At 47.2% G+C, this 24,419-nt stretch overlaps 1 protein-coding gene across 1 annotated transcript in view; it reads left to right on the top strand.

The window, feature by feature from the left end:
- Nucleotides 1-15,896: 15,896 nt before the first annotated feature.
- Nucleotides 15,897-24,419, top strand: part of LOC145408984 (DNA repair protein RAD51 homolog 4-like) — a 34,697-nt gene continuing 26,174 nt past the window's right edge. Inside the window, exon 1 of the mRNA XM_080279556.1 lies at nt 15,897-16,062. Within this exon, the coding sequence (XP_080135682.1) occupies nt 15,922-16,062 (141 nt within the window). The 5' untranslated portion in view covers nt 15,897-15,921. The remainder of the gene's footprint in view (nt 16,063-24,419) is intronic.

Genomic DNA, 24,419 nt, shown 5'->3' with positions numbered 1-24,419 from the left:
CATATGTACCAAGTCCAAGACGTTATCACTGTCAAAAGTTTGGCCACGACAGCAAATACTGCCGTAGACTATTGCAGGGGCTTCCAGCGATATGTGCCACATGTGGAATTTCCCATGAGAATTTGAATTGTTCTGGTACGGAGACCTGTGCCAATTGTGGGGGTGACCATGCAACTACCTCCAAATTTTGTGACAGATATAAATTTGAGTATGAGGTCTTGGCTCTGGCACTTGTGAGAGGATTACCTTTAAAGAGGCTAAACACAGAGTTATGTCTATGTATATTCGACCTGGAGTTTCCTTATTTTCAGTTCTGTCACGGTCCATCCAGTCAGGCCGCCATTTTGGTGGTGGTGAACAGAATTCTCGACGATGTGATAGTCAGGGTACTCGGTCAACCTCCAGCACGTCCGATAGGATGCTGATTCCCTCGGTGCCTGTCAGCAACAAATTTGCAGCTTTGGGAGACACTGCTGATGGAGAAGACACCTCAGCTAGTACCTCCAGGAATATGTTTAAGAATATCTCCGTGATTCCTTCTGAACTTGTTCTGGCTGAGGTACATAACCCTCACCGGTCCTCCTTTAAAAGCATTCGTGAATCCTCCAAGTCATTGATAGATGTTCCCCCAACTAAAGCTTCCCATGCCGATCAGGGTGGCCCCCCTGATTGTGTTATTGTCCTTGTCACAGCTACTGAGTTGGATGGTGTTGCTGTGGGCCCAGACCCCAAGGTATTTCCACTACGGTCAGGGGCTAAGTCCCAGCCCAGTGGGATACACTGATGATCATACACCTCTTCCTAATGTCACTGCCTGCTCTGATCCGACTAAGGCAGCTTGCGGTCCCCCTACCAAGTCATCTTTTGCTCCACCACAGAAGAAGACTATTGTCCGGCCTGCTTCTTCTTCCTCCTTGCTATCTTCAAAAGAAGGTATTTTGGGCTCCTCATCCAAGGGGATAGCTGTGGGGAAGAAACCTACTAAACCTAACCCTCGGCCAAATAGGCAGAAACCCGTCAAGGTTCCCAATGTCCGGAACTCTGGGGAGGCAAGGTTGTCTTGCCCCTTATCCTGATTAATTCTTCACAATGAATACTATGGCATTCGCAGCCAATATATTACAATGGAATTGTAGAGGTGCCATGGCAAATTGGGAGGAATTGCAGTTATTACTCTCTGCTCTGAACCCGCTGTGTGCTGTCTTCAGGAGACGATGGTGGGGGACAGACAGTTCCCTTCTATTAGAGGGTATGAGGTCTTCCATGCATCTCCTCCTGGTGGTCACAGGGGCGGATGTGCAATTTTGTGCCATTCTGATGTCCCCTTTATTTCAATTGCGATACAGTCCCCCTTTCAAGTTCTAGTAGTACAGATGCACGTTGGGAGATGCTATACCATCTGTTGTCTGTACCTTCCACCTTCCATTCCTGTTATGTGTGCTGATCTGGAAACCCTTATCAGCCAACTTTCACCCCTTTTCCTACTCCTTGGTGACCTTAATGGCCACCATCCTTTATGGGGTGACTCACTTTCAAATCCCCAGGGAGCTCTTCTTGCCTCTTTGGTTGGGTATTTAGATTTGGTTGTCCTAAATGATGGGAGGCCAACCCAGTTTCATGTTCAGATTGGCACGTATTCTGTCATTGACCTTACCATCTCCTCCTCTGACTGTGCCCTTGATTTTTCTTGGGAGGTTTTGGATGATCTACATGGTAGTGACCACTATCCTGTGATGGTCCAGTCTACTCACTCTGTTCCTGCAGCCTGTATGCGTCACTGGTGTCTGGATAGGGCTGATTGGTCTCTCTTTGAGGAACTATGTGTATTTGCCAACAGGGTTACTGATTTTTCAACTATCGATGATGCTGAATGTTATTTTACTAAGACTATTTTTCATCAGGGGTCCATTCTATCCCAAGGACTTCTGGTGTTTTTTTCCCAGAGACCTGTGCCATGGTGGAATGATGACTGCTATATAGCAAAGGGAGCTTACAAAGCAACTGCCAGTCAGTACATTGCCAATCGTAATGTTGTTTTTCTAAAAATACAGTTTCGCAAAGCACGTGCTCACTATAGATGGGTCATGAAGAATGCTCGCCGTAACTCGTGGAGGTCGTATGTTTCTACAGTTACATCCTCGACTCCAATGTCCATGGTGTGGAAAAAGGTGTGCAAGATTTCTGGTCAGTTCTCGCCACTCTCAACACCGGTGTTGCGACTTTGTAGGGAGCTTGTGTCTGCACCAGATGCAGTAGCCTCTGCTTTTGCAAATCAGTTTAATGCTGTCACAAAAAAGGATTGTTCTCAGCCACTTGCTGCCTTCATAGGAATCAAGAGAGACTGGGTCTTGACTTCCTTTCTCGTGGCGGAGAGACATATAATTTAGACTTCAGCCTCCGTGAGCTGCATGATGCCCTCTCAGAGTGTGGTGACACTGCTCCTGGGCCTGACAACATTCCATATGCTTTGCTCCGTCATCTGCCGACTGATTCACTTCAGTTTTTATTGGACCTTTTTAACAGGGTTTGGAGTGAGGGTTCTATTCCCAGGAGTTGGAAGTTGGGCATTGTCCTCCCAATTCCCAAGCGTGGTAAAGACCATTCCCAGGTCACCAACTATCGCCCTATCACTTTAACATCATGTGTGTGTAAGCTGTTCGAGAATATGGTCAATGTCAGGTTATGTGGTTTCTGGAGAAGGGTTACTTTCTCTCTCCGTCGCAGAGTGGTTTCCATAAGTTACAGTGCACTTCAGACAACCTTATCGGCTCGAGGCATCAATCTGTGAAGCTTTTGCCTCTAAACAACATCTTGTGGCTGTGTTCTTTGACCTTAAGAAGGCTTATGACACTGCCTGGCGCCATGGCATCCTTCAACAACTTCATGCCTTTGGTTTACATGGTCGCTTGTCTGTGTTGCTTGGAGACTTCTTGACTGATTGTGTCTTTCGGGTCCATGTGGGTTCTACCCTCTCTGCACCACCGTGCCAGGAGGAAGGTGTCCCACCGGGGAGTGTCTTAAGTGTTTCCCTGTTTTCGGTGGCCATCAGCGGCATTATTGACACTTTGCCTGCTGGAGTATCCTCATCCCTTTATGTGGATGGCTTAGCTAAATGGTTTTCTGGCTCCCGCATGTCTACTATTGAGTGGCATATGCAACTTGCCTTGGACAAGATTTCTGCCTGGGCCACTTCCAAGGGTTTTCGGTTTTCCCCTTCTAAGACTGTGGCTGTGCACTTATGTAGGCCGAGAGGGGTATACTCGGACCCTGATCTCCAGCTTTGTGACAGGAGACTCCGTTGTGTGACAGAGACGAAATTCTTGGGCCTGATATTTGACTGTCGTCTGACATGGGTTTCACACTTGGCAAATCTTAACACTTCATGTATGAAGGCTCTCAGTCTCTTGTGTGTTCTGTCCCATACATCGTGGGGTGCTGATCGGAGGACGCTCTTGTAGTTGTTTCAGGTTTTTGTAATCTCCAAGCTGTCATATGGCTGCGAGGTATACTCCTCTGCCACAGAGGCCAGATTAAAAACTCTAGATGCTGTCTATTATGCTGGTCTTCGCCTTGCAACTGGGACTTTTCGGTCATCTCCAATTCCCAGCTTGTTGGTGGAAGCTGGTGTGCCTCCATTAGATCTACTGCATCCGTTGGTTGCAGCACGGTGCTGGCTCTGGATTCGTCGCCTTCCAGACTCACTTGTCTGTGAGTGTGTGACGAAACAGTCTTGTTTTTTGTGTTATAGTAGACACCCTCGCATGCCTCGTCCGTTTGGCTATAGGGTTCAGGATATTATGGAGGAGTTTGGTTTGTCGCCGATACCTGTCAGGCCTGTTCGGACCCCGAGGGTTGCGCCATGGATATTGCCTAAGGTAACTTTCTGCAGGTCTTTTGCAGGCTCAAAGGATTCTGTCACTCCTCAGTGTCGTCTACACTTATTTTTAGAACATTCTTTTAGTCATGGTGGTTCTGTACCTATGAATACTGATGGCTCTAAATCCGCATCTGGTGTTGGTTTTGGAGTGGTCTTTCCTAATTTTAGCCATGGAGTTAATCTTCCTTTGGTTGCCTCAGTTTTTACTGCAGAGTTGTCAGCTCTCATTTTAGCCCTGAAGTTGGTGTTTGGTTACCCTGACAATTTTACTATTTTTAGTGATTCTCAAGGGGCGCTTTTGGCTCTGGACTCTTTCCATCCTATAGTTTTAGCTATCTTGGAATGGCTGTTCCTCATTCGTCGTCGAGGGAAGAGAGTGGATATTTGCTGGGTTCCCACACATGTTGGTGTGGTGGGCAATGAGAAGGCGGATGCATTGGCCAAGGCTGCAGCTTCTCAACAGCCCCCAACCAAATATCCGCTTCCTGCTTCTGATGTAACACCCTACTTGGCGTACAGAATGCGTATGTGTTGGCAGAGACACTGGAATGGTGTCGCTCATAATAAGCTGAAAGAGGTCTTTCAGAGTGATTGTGCCGAGGGTTCTCCCTTCCATGCCTCGGCGATTGGTGGTGGCTCTTGCTAGGCTTCGTATTGGGCACTCTCGGCTTACACATGGGTTCCTGATGTGTGGTGAGACTCAACCGTACTGTGATGACTGCCTTGTTCCCCTTACTGTCCGTCACTTGCTGGTCGAGTGCCCAAGTTTGAGGGACCTGCGTCAGAGATTCTTCCATAGGAATAGAGGGGCAGATGGTGCCTACTGTCTCTCCAGGATGCTTGGTGGAGCCCATAGTGTTTTTACTAGTTTTTAGTTTTCTTCAGGAGGCGGGCCTCCTTCATCTTTTATAATATTTTCTTTTAACTATTCTTTTATTATTTTTAGTGTTTTATTCCTAGTAATAGTTATTAACTTTATTTTGAATATGCACTATTTATTTCCTGCGTACTCTGGCTTGTGTCCGGCGTTATATGACCCTGGCAGTTGCACCGCCAGATGTTAATCATTTTCAATCAATTAGTCAATCAATCAATCCTGATTACCTCTCTCGTATGACTGGGTCAAAAACCACCGCTGTCCACCAGTGTAATGTTAGGTGTTTTAAGGTCAGCTTCCAGTCCCTCTAACGCCTAGTGTGCAGCTGGGTTCTCATTCTAGACCGGAGCTTAGACAAATAAGAGAGAGGCAGGACACAAACACTCAAGGCAACAACCTTACATGTGTGTTGCTAAATTCTACAGTGGAACGGGAAGATGTCACAAAAACAGGTATACTGGACAATTCTAAGGCCTAGATATGGGGTGCAAGTATCGTGCAGAATTCTACTCAAGACAAGATTGGGTAAGGTGAATAGCACTTAGGGAAAAGAGGTTATGCACTATTATTGTAGGAAAGTCTAGGTTTTGTGTACTGGTGAAGGTGGTGGCACTATTTCTCTGCGGGTAGGCTAACGGGTTTGTTGGTCGGGTCGTTAAATATTACTTTTACACTGGGGCCTCTGTATGATCTTAGTGTTAGGCGGTGTCACCAGCTGGTAGCGTGTTTACTGAGATATACCCGTATTTCACTGCCTTGTCGTGTTCACTGTTTCATTATTACTGTACCTTGCTTATTCCAGCACTCTTTTATATTATTACTGATGCTTTTCTCACCGACTTCCCTTATTCTGTTAACTCACTGTTCTGCCCTTACTTCACTATGTCACGGACATTATGCTTTATCATTCACTTTCGGGTCTGGGCCCAGTGGCAGTCAGGTACAAGGGCAGCGGAGGTGATCCAGCCTCACTACTGGCAGGGCCGAGTTCCGCCAGGGGCCTCTGTATTCAGGGGCCACGGGATCATGCATAGGGGCATCCTCTCTCATCCGGGGCTGCTGGTGGCAAAGGGTCCTGTGCTTTCAGGGCTTGAGACGGGAGTCTGGCCCTTAGGGCTGGGGCCGAATAGCTGCCTGAACTTCTCGCTCAGGCGCCTGACGGAGGATGAAGACCTCCAGTGTTGGGGTGTAGGGAGGTCCCGCCCGGGGGTCCTGGGGGTCCCAAGGGCTGCAGTCCCCAGCGGTCGGGGACGCCATTAGGAAGGGGCTGTGGCATCGGTCTATGTCGGGGGCCGTCAGGCAATTCCTCTCAGGAACCGGCTGCAGGAAGAAGAGCCTGGTGGTAGTCAAGGGGCCTCTCCAGCATTCCTCCAGGCAGGGGCTCCCTCTAGGTTGTAGGTTGGTGGGCTGGAGTCAGCACCTGACGGAGGAGTGGCTACCGGTCGTCTTCTACCGTAGGCCCAGCTACTGGTCATGGCCTTCTAGGGGAGCGGCTACCGGCTGTCGCTAAGGCCCGGCTACTGCCCGTGGCCTGGGGAAGGGAGCAGCTACAGGCCGACATAGGGGCACCTTCTGTGTGGCTAACGGCCGTCTCCTGCCGAAGATGGGAGCGGCTACTGGCCGTCTCCTTGTTACCTCTGGAGTGTCTCCTAAAAAAGGGTCGAGCAGCTACTGGCCGTCCCGTTCAGGGCACCTTAAGAGTGGCTACCAGCCGTCTCCTGATGAAGGCGGGAGCAGCTACCGGTCATCTCCTTGTTACTTCCGGAGCGGCTGCAGGCTGTCTCCTGTAGGAGGGTTGAGCTGCTACTGGCCGTCTCAGGGGTGCTGACTGGAGCTGGAGTAACAGCTCCACCCCTTGGTTGCTGGTGGTCAGCTCGCCTGGAAGGTAGTCTTGTATTCCTGCTATGGTGGAGGCGGGCGAGCTCCAGGTCATAGGGGCGCAAGGCCCAGGCGGACTTATGTTACTGTCGCCCGGAGCCCAGGTGCGCTGTATATGCTCCTCTGTGGGCTCCTTCTGGGGGTGTTGGGTTGCCCTCGGTGATACTATAATGCATTTTAGTTTTGAACACTGATTGTGTGTGTAGTTGTCTATTGTTAATATATAAGTGTGCATTTGACCAGCTGTGTTTGGAATTTCCTTCCTTGCCTGTGACTGACCCGGTCGGGAACAAAGAACCCAAGGTCGCACCGTACCTGAGCCCGAGAAGTCGAGACTTAGAATACGCAATGTTATGCTGGGTGTTTTTAGTCCGACCTCTTTTCCTAAGAACACCAGCGACTGAGCGGGATTCTCTTTCCGGACCGGAAGTAAAGCACCCACAAAGGAACAGGACATAAAAACCAGGCAGTACACCTTAACACATCTATTGTCTTAATTCCTACACCATTACAATATAAAACAGAGAGATACTGGATATGCTTTGGACAGGGACACAGAGTTAGCCTTTAATACAAATGTTCACAGTTACACTCAGGACATAGTACCGGTACTCTTCACTTGTACATGGATAATGGGTTAGAATATCACGATACCCGTATGCTGTTTATAGGCAGAACTGATATTTTATATATTAAGTCCAATGCACTAGGGGAGGACAGGGCCAAGGGTTAGGGGAGTGAATATTACAATAACTGGATAGGTTGCAGGTCGCGACACTTGAGGAAGTCACTTATTCAATAGCACTTATTCACAGGTCTTTGATTCTCCCGCACACCACTGGTCTTGACCCACGATTTCTATAAGTTCTCCTGTATATAGTTATTGGTATTTTCTATTCCGCCGGGTATCGGGCCTTAGTGTGTTATTGGTAACTTAGTCACTTATATTATTCTGGCCTTCACTTCGTCACTTGTCACTATACATTCCCGTCTCGACTGTTCACGACACAAGAGCCGTTGATGTCACTGTGTACCCGTATTTCCTGGTATAATCTGCTGCAGTGCCCGGGCGTGAGGGGGGAGGCCCTATGGGGAGCCTTCCTGCAGGGGGCAACGCACTGCCTGCAGGGGCGTCACTGCCCAGGTCGTAGTCATCGGCGGTGTACAGGGAGGCCCTCCTGTCTGGGGGCCTCAACCTGGGAGGAGGCCCTCGTACTGAAGCCTCGTCTGTGGGGTGCAGGGAGGCCCTCCGGTCTGGGGGCCTCGACCTGAGTGGTGGCCCTCGGGACTAGGGCCAAACATCTGCAGGAGTCAGGCTTGTCACCTCTGGCTCCGAGGAGAGAGAGAGCCTGGGTTGCCCGGGCCTGGGGGCTGCTGATCAGGCCTGGGGGTCGGGGGGCTGTGGCCGCCTGCAGAGGGAAGTGCCGTCAAGGGTGAACTGCGGCGCCGTCTCCGTCGGGCATCCAGCAGGGGCAGGGACTTCCCAGGGGTAGGTGGTAGGGCCTGGATCAGGCCACGCCACCACTCCAGCAGCACCTCCGGGAAACCACTCCTGTAGGGAGACAAAGGGCGTCCCACACAGCTGAGAGGGAAAGGGTCGGCTGCGCAAGGGACCTCCTGCTTCGGGAGGGCCTTCGGAATCATGAACGAAGGGCGTACAGTGGCCCCTCCTTCCCCGTCACGTACAGTGGCCATGAGCACGGTTTCGTGACTCCTAGGGCCCGCAGCTAAAGGGCGTACGGTGGCTGCTCCTTCCCCCGCACGTACGGTGCCCGTGCTGGTGGTGCTGCTCCCGAAGGAGGAAAAGGCAGGAGAGGGGTGCACGGAGGCTGCACCCTCTCCAGTACGTGCAGAGGCCGTAGTCGTGGGTCTGTCTAAACTGGCACATACAGTGGCCGTAGCTGTAGGCCTGCCTGCCCTTCGGGAAGTAACTGAAGGGCGTACAGTGGCCGCTCCTTCCCTGTCACGTACAGTGGCCATGAGTGTGGTGTTGCTCCCGTAGGAGGAAAAGGCGGGAGAGGGGTGCATGGGGGCCGTGCCCTCTCCGGTATGTACAGAGGCCGTAGCTGTGGGTCTGTCTGCCCTGGTACGTACAGTGGCCATAGCCGTGGGCCTGCCTGCCCTTCCAGAAGTAACTGAACGGTGTACGGTGGCCGCTCCTTCCCCGTCACGTACAGTGGCCGTGAGCGCGGTGTTACTCCCGTAGTAGGAGGTAGTGGATGAGGGGCGTACAGTGGCCGCTCCCTCCCTCTCACGTACAGTGGCCATGAGCTCGGCTCCACTACTCCTGTCTCTGCCAGTCGAGGCGCGTTCAATAACTAACGCCCCGAGGCCATCCCCAGAGGTGGCTGTGACCGAAGGGCGTACAGTGGCCACTCCTTCCCCCTCACGTACAGTGGCCGTTGTAATGCTGAGTAGAATTTGGCTCGACTTCTCGTTCCAAATCAACTCAACACTGAGCGGGGTCCTCTTTCGAGACCGGAGCTAGTGCAATGAAGAGAGGCAGGACATAAAAACTTTCAGCAACACCATACACGTATATTATTTCAGTTAGACACAAGACACTTCAGTAGACATTACATCACAATATAGAGCAATACAAAACCTTATCTAAAGTATTGTGTATCTCGCAGGATACTAGCTTCCTAGATATTAATGACAATACAACAAATCTTAGTACTAGGAGTACAGTAAATACCCGTGCGCGCGGAGCGCGGGAGGGGAGAGGGGGGGGGTTTGTGATTTACCAGGAAGGGGAGGGGGGAGGTAGGGAGACACGGAGAGTGACTTAGAACGGCGAGGGAGAAGTTATGATAATACTTAATGAGGCCCGATATTAACAAGGGAGTTTAGGTGTTTTCTATTGGCAAGAATTCTTTGATAATTAACTCTGGTTCTTATTTGGACTTCAAGAGTGGGGGTGAGGAGTGGGGAGGGTTTTCAGGGATAGCGTGCAGAACAAGGGAGTACAGTTATCACTCGCGGTCCTCGTAGTTTTGGTAACACTAGATTTCCATCAGCACAACTTATATACTACACATTTCCCTGGTAGGTTATGTAGGCTCGCACTTCCCAACGCGTAACAAAGTCGGAACCCTCGTAAATTCTATTCCACTGTATTGTTCAGAGTTTAACCAATAGCACTCTAATGATGTATTATCCTTTCCTTGGGCTCTAGAGAGAAGTCCTTAGTAAACTCGGGATGATACTCGCACGTATCTTCTCTTGGGGTCTCTACCCCTATTCTCGCCCGTTAATGTAGCATTATGTCCTGGGTTACCCCAATGGAAATGACATGAAATCACTGCACTAGTCTTATTCTAAGAACAAAGGAGTCACACTTAACCTACTTCCCAATTGCGGATCCTCGTGTCTCTGGTGGAGAGAAACACGGTTACCTCAGCGATGATCCGGTCGGACTGAGGGCGTCGCCAGGGTAGGGCGAGCCGGGAGGGCACGGGGCGACTCACTAGGGCGTCCTCTCACGTCCGGGGGCTTCCGGACTGGGCTCCGGACTGGGGCCGAAGAGGGCTAGGAACCTCTGGGTCAGGTCCCGGCGTCACGGGGGCGTGGTGAGGTCTCGCCCGGGCGTCCTGGGGCGGGCCGGAAGAGGCGACGGACTGCGGTCTCCTATGGACAGGGGCGCCGGCAGGGAAGGACTGCGGCAGCGGCTGTCACGGGGGCCCGACAGGTGGGTCTTCTCAAGGGCCTCGCGCAGGGAACAGAGGCCGGGGGAGACAGGGAGGTCTTTCCTCCTCACTATACCCTGGGAGCGACCATCGATCGTCTCCACCGGGGTGCTGAGGGAGCGACCGTTGATCGTCTCTACCTTAGCTTGCAGGGAGCGACCATTGATCGTCTCTACCTGATTTTGTTGTGAGCGACCATAGATCGTCTCTGTCTTTTTTGTATGGGAGCGACCATTGATCGTCTCTACCAGTGTGCTGAGGGAGCGACCGTTGATCGTCTCTACCTTAGCTTTCAGGGAGCGACCATTGATCGTCTCTACCTGATTCTGTTGTGAGCGACCATAGATCGTCTCTGTCTTTTTTGTATGGGAGCGACCATTGATCGTCTCTACCAGTGTGCTGAGGGAGCGACCGTTGATCGTCTCTACCTTAGCTTTCAGGGAGCGACCACTGATCGTCTCTACCTGATTTTGTTGTGAGCGACCATAGATCGTCTCTGTCTTTTCTTTATGGGAGCGACCATTGATCGTCTCTACCTTGTTGTGGAGGGAGCGACCGCTGATCGTCTCTACCTTGCCACTGTTAGAGCGACCATAGATCGTCTCTACCTTAGGGGTGCTGTCTGGAGTACAGTTTCTGACTCCACCCCTAGCTAACTCGGTGATTCCGCCACGCGAAGGTAGTGTCTTTTTCCTACGGTGGCGGCGGCGCGGTGGTTGCGTCTCAGAAGGGCGCACGGCCCGGGCTGACGTATGCCGCTGTTGCCCGGAGTGGTGGTGGCTGGTGGCGGCTACCCCGGGGAGTCCGAGTGGGGGGAGTCCGAGTGGGGGTGTCGGCATTTCTGAGGGCAGACTCCACTGCTCCTGGTCCGCCTTGATGTCGGGGAGACTGCGGTATTCTCCGGAATATTCCGGAGAATCGATGCGGTCAAACCCACGCATTTCAGCCGTAATGGCAGAGTCACAGGGGGCAAACAACCGAAGGGCGTACAGTGGCCGCTCCTTCCCCGGCACGTACGGTGGCCGTACCGCGGTGTTGCCTGGGACTGACTCTAGATCAGTCCCACCCCGAACCTGGTGAAGGCTGCCCAGCTCGCAGGGTCGTTGCCTCTTGCCGCTTACTTGGTGTTGGGACAGTTGCGGGGAAGAGGGACTCAGGACAGGGGTGTCCCGGTGACCCTCTTGTTCCGGGTCAATAGCCCCGCCGTGGTGTCCTCCTGGGGTGGTGGTGTGGTCCGGCGGCGGTGGGTATTTTACGCTACATAACAATAGTCTTCCATATAGATACACAGTAGACCTGTGGAATAGCCTGGATACGGAGATCGTCCAGTCTAAAACCTTAAATGAGTTCAAAGCAGACTTTATTGAGAAAAAGTGACGGGACACCACAAGCGTAGCTCGTTTTCTGAATATCACAACTAGGTAACACACACACATACACACACACACATACACACACACACACACAACCTAAAGCTAACAAGAAAGTTATGCGGAGACCGGGACCGGGTGGTATTTAGTATGACCGCCTGTCTGGTGGTGGTGGTAAAGTTTGACGTGACTTGGAGGTGTTCTGACAAACAAGTAGTGACAGGAGTCCCTGGGGAATATTGCAGCTATTTAACACTCAGGTAGGTTCATTGTGTTTACTTTAACTACGTATCCACAGTAATGAATGTCGATCATAAGTTGTCACATGAGTTATTGGACATGAACTGTTCTAACAAGCTTAGTCCGTATCATAGTTTTAACATTGCATTGTCACATAATAAACCCTATTAAAGTTGTTGAGGCATAAAAGAAAAGCTGTAATTTTTTTTTTTTTTTTACTTTGCAACTTGAATTTGGTAAGGAAGAATTTATCCAATAAGACTGAGTTAAACTTCTGTCATATTCAGTGATTCAGTGTAATTTCCAGACCGCAAGATTTAGAAGTAACTTTGGTAAATTTGGGGGGAGGGGCAGACTCAAGTTTTGTGGATAAAAAAATTTCTAATATTTTTAAAGTGATTTTTGTTTTGACATGGTATCCATCTATCTACCGTATCTGTCTGTATAGCCTGATGTTTTTGTTTTAATCACAGAAAATGTGGTCACAAACAAATCACCTCAGCATTACCTTGTCCCCTGCCATCAGGTTGCCTTTCCTACACTTGACAAAGCTCCTCATCCATGTAGTTACTCGGTCATTTGCTGTAGTACGTCATTAATGTAAAGAATAGTTTTAAAAAAAGGGAAAAGTTAAAAATTATATATTCTCTGTTGAGTCATTGTGCAAATAGGAAAGCCAACAAAGTGAGTCATTATATTCTATTTAATCTAACTTAGCCTAAGATTCCCATCTCCATCTGGAATGCTGAGTTGTAGGACAAGATTAACACTGGAGTATAATGTTAGTTGCGTGTAGGTGCTGCGGAAAGGATTTATAGCCAAAACTTTGTCTTTTTCTGTCACCCAATTATGTGAAATAAAAGGATGAAAATCTGGGCCAAGTTAGGGTAGGTGGCCTGTCGTGGGTTGACCCCTTCAGTACAGTGGCATCTTTTGCAATTTGCTCTTGCTTATAGTCAGTGATATTTTGAACCTTGAAAAGATCTCTTTTAATGAAGGGGTTAGAAACCTATTCTTGTATGCCCTTTACTGTGATAACTGCTCCCCTAACTGAATAAAATAATGTGATATAGTGGATATTAAGCGGCTAAAGGAGTTGTGGGATTAGTGGTGGCTGAATTGGTACGGAGGTGGCCTGCAGCCCTAACTGACCTAGGATCGAATCCCAGCTGGGGCAGGGAACAATTTAAGGATTTTAATTTCCTAAATGCAGACTTTCCTGATCTACCAGATGACCTGCCTACATGTCGTAAAAACACCCCCACTAATACCAATACACTAGTCCTGTATGAGACAGCCCTTGCATGTATTCAGTATGGATGGTGGGTGTTAGCGCCGAAGTGGTGACATGTGGAGGTGTAGGATTTCTGGGCCTTGGGATAGGTCACTGCCCCCAAGGAATTGGCCCTGAAGCCTTTGCCTGGAGTCGGGCATGTTTAAAAAAAAAAAAAAAAAAGATGTTGAGGTCTTATCAGTATGGTTAACCACTTCACTTATATGATTGTTGCTGCAACTGTTAAATGATTGTATTCAACTCTGGAGACTTTTCAGACTGGAAGAATTATACATAGCTTGCATGAACCCCATTTCCATGGTACATTAATAGGTCTGTTCTAAATTAGGCTGTAATGTGGGGATAGCAAAACTACAGTATGATATGAAAATACATAATTATCTTTGTTTAACATGTTTTTTCGGTACTAATCTGTTACCTGGTACTGTAATCAGTACCATATAGGAACACTTTTCACATGATGTGCCATTGTTAGTTTTTAAATGGTCATGGTTAATCATCTCACTATCTATCTATCTATCTATTGCCAGACACCTCAATCCTGTTCGGGGTGACCACAAACAAATCACCTCCATGTCGCCCTGTCCCCCGCCATTTCACTGCCCTGCTTCCAACTCACACCCCCATCTCTCATATACCTCTCCACCCCATCCCTCCATCTCATCCTCGGCCTCCCCCTCCCTCTTCTCCCTTCCATTTCGCTCACATACACTCTCTTCGTCAGTCTTTCACCCTCAATCCTCTCCACATGGCCAAACCACCTCAGTGTATGCCTCCAAACGCTTCCAATCACATCCACATCCACACCACAACGCTCCTTTATATCCTCATTTGTCAGCCTGCCTCTCAGTTTGACTCCACAGGCTCCTCTTAAATAACTCATTTCCACTGCTCTCACTCTTGACTTGTGTCCTTCCAGCAACGTCCAAGCTTCACTTCCATACGTTAGAGTTGGTATCACAATACTGTCATGTAGTACATTTTTCACTTCCATGCTCACTTCCCTGTTTCTTATCACTGCTTTCAAGGAACCAGCAACCTTTCTTCCCTGCTGTACCCTTTCAAGCACTTCACCCTCCAAACCTCCATCCTTACTCATCACACTACCAAGTACATAAAAGTACTCACATTTTGCAATTCCTTACCATCCAACCTCGCTGTACATTCACTGACTTCACCTCTCTTAAAGACCATCACTTTACTCTTCCCTACATTCACCTTTAGGTTCCGTTTATTACACACTCTCCCAAACGCATCCACCAAGCCTTGCAGCTCTCCTTCGTCTTCACTCAACATCACAGTATCATCTGCAAACAACAGTACAGGGAGTTTCCAAACGCTACCCTCTCTCACCAGGGCCACTTCAACATCCACCACCCTACTTTGTACCTCTTTTATTACCCCATCCATGTACAGATTGAACAACCATGAAGACATGACACATCACTATTTCAACCCAACCTTCAAAGAGAAAAATTCACTCAGTTCACCATCCAGACGCACTGCAGCCTGAGCACCATCATACATACTCTTCACAGCATTCAACAACTTCCCATCTACTCCATATATTCTTAATACTTTCCACAATCCTTGTCTATCCACCCTGTCAAATGCATTCACCAAATCCATGAAAGCCGCATACAACTTCTTTCCCTTCTCTAGAAACTTTTCCACTAAAGATCTAAGAATGAATATTTGATCTACACAACCTCTTCCCTTCCTAAAGCCTCCCTGTTCTTCTCCAATTCACACTAGCACTTTTCTTAGCAGTGTGTTTCTGTTTTCCTAACGGAATATTGCTGAGGGAAGGACTTTAACATTGAATATTTTCATAGATTACCTTTGGATTTTTGTGGTAGGTGGGGGCGCTCACCATCCACTCACTCGATGTAGTGCTGCTGTCAGGTGTCTGCCCTTTCCTCTCCATCCTTCTTTCCTTCCATTCTCTTCTGCTTTCTTTCCTTCATTCTTTCCTTGTCCTTCTGCCTACAGGTGACTTTACACTCCCTCTTCTGTCATTCTTTCCTTCATTCTTTCCACTTCCTTCAGCCTGTGGGTGACTCTACACTGAGTGACAAGCCAAATGGTTCCCTGTGCACCAGGAAACCATTTACTACGCTTGGTGGTACCCATATAATCAAATTTTGGTGCCTGGTGGTTTAGTGGGTAATTATTGCGTTCCAGTCGGATTGAGCCGATGAAGGTTTATATCCAAGGGGTGGTTGGAGTTGATTGCTCATGTAATGCCACTCAGGGATGAGTGAGGCTGGTCACTCTCATTTTAAATATCGGGACCAACTGCCTAGCCCCGGGCTCCTATGCTCCTCGCGGGGCAATGTAGGATTGGATGATGGATGGATGGACCTTTGGATTTTAGCATTTTATGAGTACATAATGACTCAGTTGCAACATCAGAGACCTTGCTTTTTGATACTGGTACATATTGTCAGTCTTGAATGTGATTTTTATTACTGTACTTGAGAAATTATTTCACCAGAATATAGCCATCATAAGAAAAAAAAAAATACAGTACTGGTAGTTAGTTCTGAGAAACATCCACAGTTGTGAGTGAGGAAGTGCTGTTACTGTACATGTACTATGTTGCTGAATGGCAGTCTGACATCCTGTTTGTTTTTATTACAGCGTTGCTACACTTCCTATTCATCAGAAGAAAAACAACCATTCCCCTTGAAAGAATGCGTTTAACAGTAGGGATGTGTCCTGCCCTCACAGAGGATGTCATGGATAAATTGAGGCAGTATGGAATCAGAAACATCAGAGAGTTCATGAAGACAGATCCTGAAGTTGTAGCAATGCAAGCTTCAGTTAGTTACAGGGTAAGGGAAGTGTAAGTTTTCAGTAAGCAATTGTTTTTAGTTATGTACCTTTTCCATTTTTTTCATTGATGTCCACAGTAAACTTGCTTCTTCTGAATTCTCTACTCTCTGGCTTCAGCTTTCCTGTCATTCTCTGGCTAAATATGTCATAGCTGTTTACATATCTCCTAATTCTACTGACTATGAAAAATTCTTCGACTGTCTTACTTCTACAATGGAATACATTCTATCCATTTTTCTTTTCTCTGAAATCTCCATTCTACGAGATTTCAATGACCTCTGGCTCTCCTCTCCTTTCATTGATCTACCTGCTGAACAAGACTACATCTTTTCTATCCTTAATGACCTAGAGCAGCTTGTATAGCACCCTACCCGTATCCCTCACCGCCTTGGAGAGAGCTCGAACATACTTGACCTTTTCCTTACAACTAATCCATCTGCTTACACTGTTAATCATTCCACTCCGTTGGGCTTCTCTGATCACAACCTTATTACCTCGACCTGTCCTATCACTCTGGTTCCTGCTGTGGACCCCTCAAAGAAACGTTGACTGTGGCACTTTGGAGCCGTGGATTGAGAGGCCCTCAGGCAGTACTTCTTTGATTTTCCATAGAATGATTATTGCTTCCATAGCCGGGAGGCATCTGAGTGTGCCTTGCGCATTACGGAAGTTATTCTCTCGGGCATGGAAACGTTTTCGCCGTTTCGTTTTCGTTTTTAAAGGCTCCAACATGCTTGCATGTGTCGGCCTTGGTCACTTAATGGCAGCTCTCCACGCTGCACGATCCATTGCAGCCTCCCTGTTCAGTCCCTTAACCCTAAGGTCACACTTAATGACCTCGTCCCATGTCTTTCTCGGTCTACCCCTCATAACCCCACCCCCAATATTAACACTTCTCACGTTCTTCGCCCAATTATCATCCCCCATCCTCTCCACATGTCCAAACCACCTCAATCTACCTCTCCTCATCACAACACCAATACACTCCAGTCCCATCCTACCTCTCAACTCTTCCATTGTAAACCCAGCCCCTCCAGGCCTTGCACGCAGGGACGCATTGCACATCCACCTAATCATTGTCGTTTCTGTACGTCTGAGCCGGCGAATATCTTCCTCCTTCACTGCCCAGGTCTCACTGCCATACAGCATTACACTCTTAACACATGCTGCATACAAAGCACGTAGGGAGAGCCCTCTCAATGTCAGGAGAGGCAAGAGCTCCCTGAACTTCTTCCAGCCACTTCTCACCCTAGCCACAGAGCTAGCTCCAGCCCCACCTCCATCACACAACATGTCTCCCAAATAACAAAACTCTTCCACACACTCAAGAGATTCACCAGCAAGTTCAATCCTTTCACGTCTGACAATCTCCACCTGCTCACCCCGGCACGCCGTACACACAAAATCAGCATTATCTCACAGTCTACCTCTGATACATTCTTTTCCCATATCCATTGGCTAATGCAAGAAAGCCTTGGTTTAACCACACTCTTTCTAATGCTGTCCACAACAAGGAGAGGGCCTATAAAAGGTACCAGAGCCAACCCACCCGTGAATCACATCTTGTTTATGTTTCTGCCCGGAAATGTGCTGTCTGTTCTTCGCTCTGCTAAAAATAATTTCATCCGTACTAAATGTTCTCAACTCTCCAACTCGAATTCTTCCCGCTCCTTCTAGCACCTTGCCAGAAACCTTTCTAACAACTTTACCTCATCATTCTTCCCTCCTCTTTTGTACACTGATGGCTTTGTAGCTATTTCTTTTACTGATAAAGCAGATCTCTTTGCTCAGACTTTCTCCTCCAATTATACCTTAGACAATTCCAGTGCTGTTCCTTCATCACTTCCCCCCCCTCTGACTTCTTCATAGCTGAAATTAAAATTTCTTCAGCTGATATATTTTCTGCCATCACTGGCCTTAATACTAGCAAGGCATATGGGCCTGATGGAGTCCCTCCTGTTGTCCTCAAGAACTGTGCTTCTGTGCTTACACCCTTTCTAGGCAAACTCTTTTGCCGTTGTCTTTCAACTTGTACCATTCCTTCTTGCTGGAAGTTTGCTCTCATTCAGCCAGTCCCAAAGAAGAGTGACCATTCACAACCCTCTAACTATCGTCCAATTGCTTTAACATCTTATGTCTCAAAAGTTTTCGAGTCAATTCTTAACAGAAAAATTTTAAAGCAGCTTTCCTATCACAACCTTCTTTCTGATCGTCAGTATGGGTTCTGTCAGGGACGCTCCGATGGCGATCTTCTCACCTACCATTCAGACTCCTGGTCATCCTCCTTTCGGGACTTTGGCGAAACCTATTGCAATTGCTCTTGACTTCTCAAAGGCTTTTGATCGAGTCTGGCACAAATCTTTAATTTCCAAACTGCCCTCTTACGATTTCTGTCCTATCTTCACCTTCATCTATAGCTTCCTTTCTGGTCGTTCTGTAGCTGCTGTTGTAGACGGCCATCATTCTTCTCCTAGATCTATCAACAGTGGTGTTCCTCAGGCTCTGTCCTATCACCAACTCTCTTCCTTTAATTCATCAATGACCTTCTAAGCTGTACATCTAACCCTATCCACTTGTATGCCGATGATTCCACCCTTCACCTTTCCATTCAGTTCTCACAACGTCCATCTCAGCAGTTACTTCAACAAACAAGGGATGAGGCTATGGCACACCTAATGTCTGACTTGGCTCATATCTCTGACTGGGGTAAAATAATCTTGTTTTTAATGCATCAGAAACTCAATTTTTACACCTATCAGCCTGACAGTGTCTTCCACAGGAGTACCCACTAATGTTTATTAATATCCAGCTCAATCCTGCATCATCCCTGAACATGCTTGGGGTTTCATTCACTCGGGACTTATCTTGGAAAGACCATATTGCATCTCTTGTAAAAATCTGCTTCCAAGAGATTGGGTGTGCTAAACCGACTCCGTACGTCTTTACCCCTGCACAGTTATAGACTTTATACAAGGGTTTATATTCGCCCCTGTGTAGAATACAACTCTTTTGTGGGGAGGCTCCCCACATACAGCCCTTCTCAATACGTTGGAGTCAAAGGGTTTTCGTCTCATTAACTCTCCTCCTCTTACTGGCTCACTTCAACCTCTGTCTCTTCGCCACACTGTTGCTTCTTTATCTCTTTTTTTTGTCGCTACTTCCATGGTCACTGCTCCTCTGAACTGTCTGCTTGCATCCCTCCACCTCTACGACGGGTGCATAGCACCTGTCAGGCAACAAACTCTCATCCTTTTTCTGTTCAACTCTCTAATGCAAGAGTTAACCATTACTTCATTTATGCAACAGGTCAACTCTGGAACTGTCTCTCTTTGTCTGTATTTTCTACTTCCTATGATCTGCATTCTTTCAAATGCAGAGTATCCAGGCATCTCAAAATGAGCGGATCTTGAATTTGGCTCTCTTTTGTATTGTTTTTGTTTTTTTCTTGAAAGAATGGTTTGTGGGCTCCTGGCCTTTGGTTCCTTCTTTCTTGCATTAAAAAAAAAATAAAAAATAAAAAAAATTGTCCAAGATCTGACACTACCATAATGGTGATTGGTATATGCCAGTCTTCCCAGAGCTACAGTGCCATTTGTAAAGGAAAAGTTGTGAAATAATGGAAAACATCCCAGAATTATAACAAGGGCTATAGTTTTTTCACTTTAGCTTGGCCTAGATTTTTTTTTGTCTTGTGGCCTATGTAGCTCAGTATCAAAATAGAAAACGCTATGACTCCACATCCTTTACACAGCAGTTCCATGTTCTGTCTATCTATCTATTGCCAGACGCCTCAATCCTGTTGGGATGGCTACAAACAAATCGCCTCCACGTCGCCCTGTCCCCCGCCATTTCACTGCCCTGCTCCCAACTCACACCCCCCTCTCTCATATGCCTCTCCACCCCATCCCTCCATCTCATCCTCGGCCTCCCCCTCCCCCTTCCCCCCTCCACCTCACTCACATACACTCTCTTCGTCAGTCTCTCACCCTCCATCCTCTCCACATGGCCAAACCACCTCAGTGTGTTCCTCATAACTCTTCCTATCACATCCGCATCCACACCGCAACGCTCCTTTATATCCTCATTCGTCAGCCTGTCTCTCCATGTAACTCCACAGACTCCTCTTAAATAACTCATTTCCACTGCTTTCACTCTTGACTTGTGTCCCTCCAACAACGTCCAAGCTTCACTTCCATACGTTAGAGTTGGTATCACAATGCTGTCATGTAGTAAATTTTTCACTTCCATGCTCACTTCCCTGTTTCTTATCACTACTTTCAAAGAACCAGCAACCTTTCTTCCATGCTGTACCCATTCAAGCACTTCACCCTCCAAACCTCCATCCTTACTCATCACACTACCCAAGTACTTAAACGTACAGTACTCACATTTTGCAATTCCTTACCATCCAACCTCGCTGTACATTCACTGACTTCACCTCTCTCAAAGACCATCACTTTATTCTTCCCTACATTCACCTTTAGATTCCTTTTCTTACACACTCTCCCAAACTCATCCACCAAGCCTTGCAGCTCCCCTTCGTCTTCACTCAACAACACAGTATCATTTGCAAACAACAATACAGGGAGTTTCCAAACACTATCCTCTCTCACCAGGGCCACTCCAGCATCCACTACCCTACCTTGTACCTCTTTTATTACCCCATCCATGAACAGATTGAACAACCATGGAGACATGCCACATCCCTGTTTCAACCCAACCTTCAAAGAGAAAAATTCACTTAGTTCACCATCCACACGCACTGCAGCCTTAGCACCATCATACATACTCTTCACAGCATTCAACAACTTCCCATCTACTCCATATATTCTTAATACTTTCCACAATCCTTGTCTATCCACCCTGTCACATGCTTTCTCCAAATCCATGAAAGCCACATACAACTTCTTTCCCTTCTCTAGAAACGTTTCCACTAAAGATCTAAGAATGAATATCTGATCTACACAACCTCTTCCCTTCCTAAAGCCTCCCTGTTCTTCTCCAACTAATTCCTCTGTTCTTTCTCTAACTCTGTCAGTAAGTATCCTACCATACACTTTTCCCATTATACTAAGAAGACAAATGCCCCTATGACTACCACACACTTCTTTTTCCCCTTTTCCTTTGTACAAGGGAATAATTATACGTGACTTCCAATCCTCCGGGACTCTACCTTCCTCCCAGGTCAATCTGCACATCTTCCACATCCATTCTACTACTATCTCTCCCCCATGCTTCAGCATTTCACCACACTCCATCAATTCCTGGGGCTTTCCCCGATTTAACTTTCTTCATTGCTTCCACAACTTCTCTCCTACTGATTTCTTCCTGTCTTCTCACCTCCCTTCTTCTCCCAGCAATTCCCCAGCCACTTATACTCGCATTGCTTCCATCCTCTATGTTCAACAATTCCTTAAAATGTTCTCTCCATCTGCTCACTTTTTCTCCCTTCTCCACTAGTAATCTACCATTTTTATCTTTCACTCCCCTGCTAACCTCACTTCCACCCTGTCTTACTCTCTTCGCCTCTTTCCAGAACATTTTCTTACAGTCCCACCACTTTACACTCAAATTCCTTCCAAATTCCTCATCCACTCTCTTCTTACTCTCTCTTACTAATCTTTTCACCTCTCTCTTTCTTTCTACATATAACTCTCTCTTCCACCTCTCAACTTCTTCCACGCCCCTATTTCTCATCCATTCATTGTATGCTTTCTTCTTTTGTGCCACAGCCTGTCTCACCTCTTCAGTCCACCACGCTGTTCCTTGCACCCCCCTCCATCTTCTCTTCCTCCCACACACCACATCACATGCAGCACATATTTCTTCTGTAAATATCCTGCACACACCTTCCACGTCCCCCATCTGCTCCAATTCATATTTGCCCAATCGTTCCTCCACTTCTCTCTTATACTCTGCCTTTTTCTCATCCTCTTCTAACCTTTCCACTCTCCTTCCAACTACCCCTTCCTCTCGTCTTTCCCTTCTTCTATTCCTCCATCTTACTTGGATCCTAATTCTGGCCACCACCAAATACTAGTGCTATATTCTAGTGTTAATCTATTCTTCTGTCTATCTATTGCCAGACGCCTTAATCCCATACAGGGTGGGCACAAACAAATTGTCTCCATGTCACCCTGTCCCCTGCCGTTTCATTGCCCCGCTCCCAGTTCACACCACTTTCTCTCAGGAACCTCTCCACTCCATCCCTCCATCCCATCCTTGGCCTTCCCCTCCCTCTCCACCCCTCCGCCTCACTCAGATACACTCTTCTTGTTAGCCTCTCACTCTCCATCCTCTCCACATGGCCAGACCACCTCATTGTGTTTCTCCTAACGCGTCCTATCACATCCACATCCACACCACAACACTCCTTCACTTCCTTATTTGTCAGTCTGTCTCTCCCTGCAACTCCACATGCTCCTCTCAAATACCGGTAACTCATTTCCATTGCTCTCACTCTCAAATTCTGTCCCTCGAACATAGTCCAAGCTTCACTTCCATATGTTAGAGTTGGTATCACAATATTGTCATGTAGCAGCTTTTTCACTTCCATGCTCACTTCCCTGTTTCTTATCACTCCTTTCAAGGAACCAGCAACCCCTCTTCCTTGTACCCTTTCTAGCACTTCACCCTCTAAACTTCCATCCTTACTCATCATACTACCCAAGTACTTAAATGCACTCACATTTTCCATTTCCTCATCATCCAACCTCACTGTACATTCACTGACTTCACTTCTCCCAAATACCATAAGTTTACTCTTCTCTACATTCACCATTAGATTCTGTTTCTTACACACCCTCCCAAACTCATCTACCAAGCCTTTCAGCTCCCCTTTGTCTTCACATAACAACACAGTATCATTCTCAAACAACAGTACAGGGAGTTTCCAAACACTGCCCTCTCTCATTAGGACTGCTCCAACATCTGCTGCCTTACTTGTATCCCTTTTATAACCCCATCCATGTACAGATTGGACAACCATGGAGACATGACACATCCTTGTTTCAATCCAACCTTCAAATAGAAAAATTCACTCAGTTTACTATCCACACACGCTGCATCCTCATGTATACTCTTCACGGCCTTCAACAACTTCCTATCTACTCCATGTATTCTTAATACCTTCCACAGTCCTTGTCCATCCACCCTGTCATATGTTTTCTCCAAATCCATGAAGGCCCCATACAACTTCTTTCCCTTCTCTAGACATTTGACCAGAACTCTTCTCTCTCTCTGCTCTCACGATCTTGCGATGGCATATACACACACACATTCGCCCACATTTGTAGTCCAGCTTTCAGTCTTACCCACACAATCCTTGAGCCAACTGATCCATACTCACTTAATCTCCTTCCATCTGTTACTTACAACATTACACACTCCTTCTTTTGCCCTCTTATTCTCAGCCACACCCATGCATAGGCCTATACCCCATCCATACTCACATTCTCACCTCACCATTTAGTTTCAGTTAATCCACATACATCCATTTTTGTGCCCTCAAGCACCTGGACAATCTCTCTTTCTTTCACTTCATCATTTTCACCCCTTACATTCCATGTCACTATTCGTCCCATGTCCTTTGTTCAGTCCTTAATTGTCACCATTTGGTCAGTCCTGGTCTGAGGCTTCTTGTTTGTATTTTAGTTGTTTTCCAGGGAGGGGCACTAACCCTCCACCAACCCATTTGTTGTCACGTAGGGAACACGTATTGGTTGGTTATAAGGTTACCACCCAGCGCTGTAAATGTTTTCCTGGTTTATAGGAAATCATTTGGCTTGCCACTCACTGTAGAGTTACCCTAAAAACAGAGTACCACTACACTAAGTGGGTGGATGACGGGCACCTTCCACCTGTTCTTACAACTCAAACTTCAGGTTGGAAAGTTGACAGGTATAGACCAGTACAAAGAGCATACCAATATGACTAAAAATGATCATAACCTAGCAGTGTGCAGGGACTAAGTAAATGGTATGGGATATCTGTTATTAGGTGGTTCAACTGTCTTATTCTTTCCTTCAAAAGAGTACAGTATTGAGCATTATAGCTTCATAGCAGGAACTATCATTTTGCATTAAACTATAATGGATGTCCAATGCCTTGTGTGCTAGAGCAAAGATTTTTCCGTCCTTCATTTACATTTGTTTATTTTAAGAACAGGTGGGGCTTTCCTGTTACCCCCATTGGGATTAATGGGTTATAATACTGAAGCCTTCGTAACAAAATATTGTGATTTGATGGTTTTAATTATGTTAGGACTAATAATTTTAGATTTTGGCAATTTCCAGATTATAGATAGCAAAATGAGAGAGATGTCATTGTACTGGGTTTGCTTCTTTGGCTCCTGGGC

This window comes from Coenobita brevimanus, chromosome 79, assembly GCF_032717465.1.
Source record: "Coenobita brevimanus isolate Jiangsu-jjx chromosome 79, ASM3271746v2, whole genome shotgun sequence".
Classification (NCBI taxonomy): Eukaryota; Metazoa; Arthropoda; class Malacostraca; order Decapoda; family Coenobitidae; genus Coenobita; species Coenobita brevimanus.
This window is presented reverse-complemented; position numbering and strand designations above follow the sequence as displayed.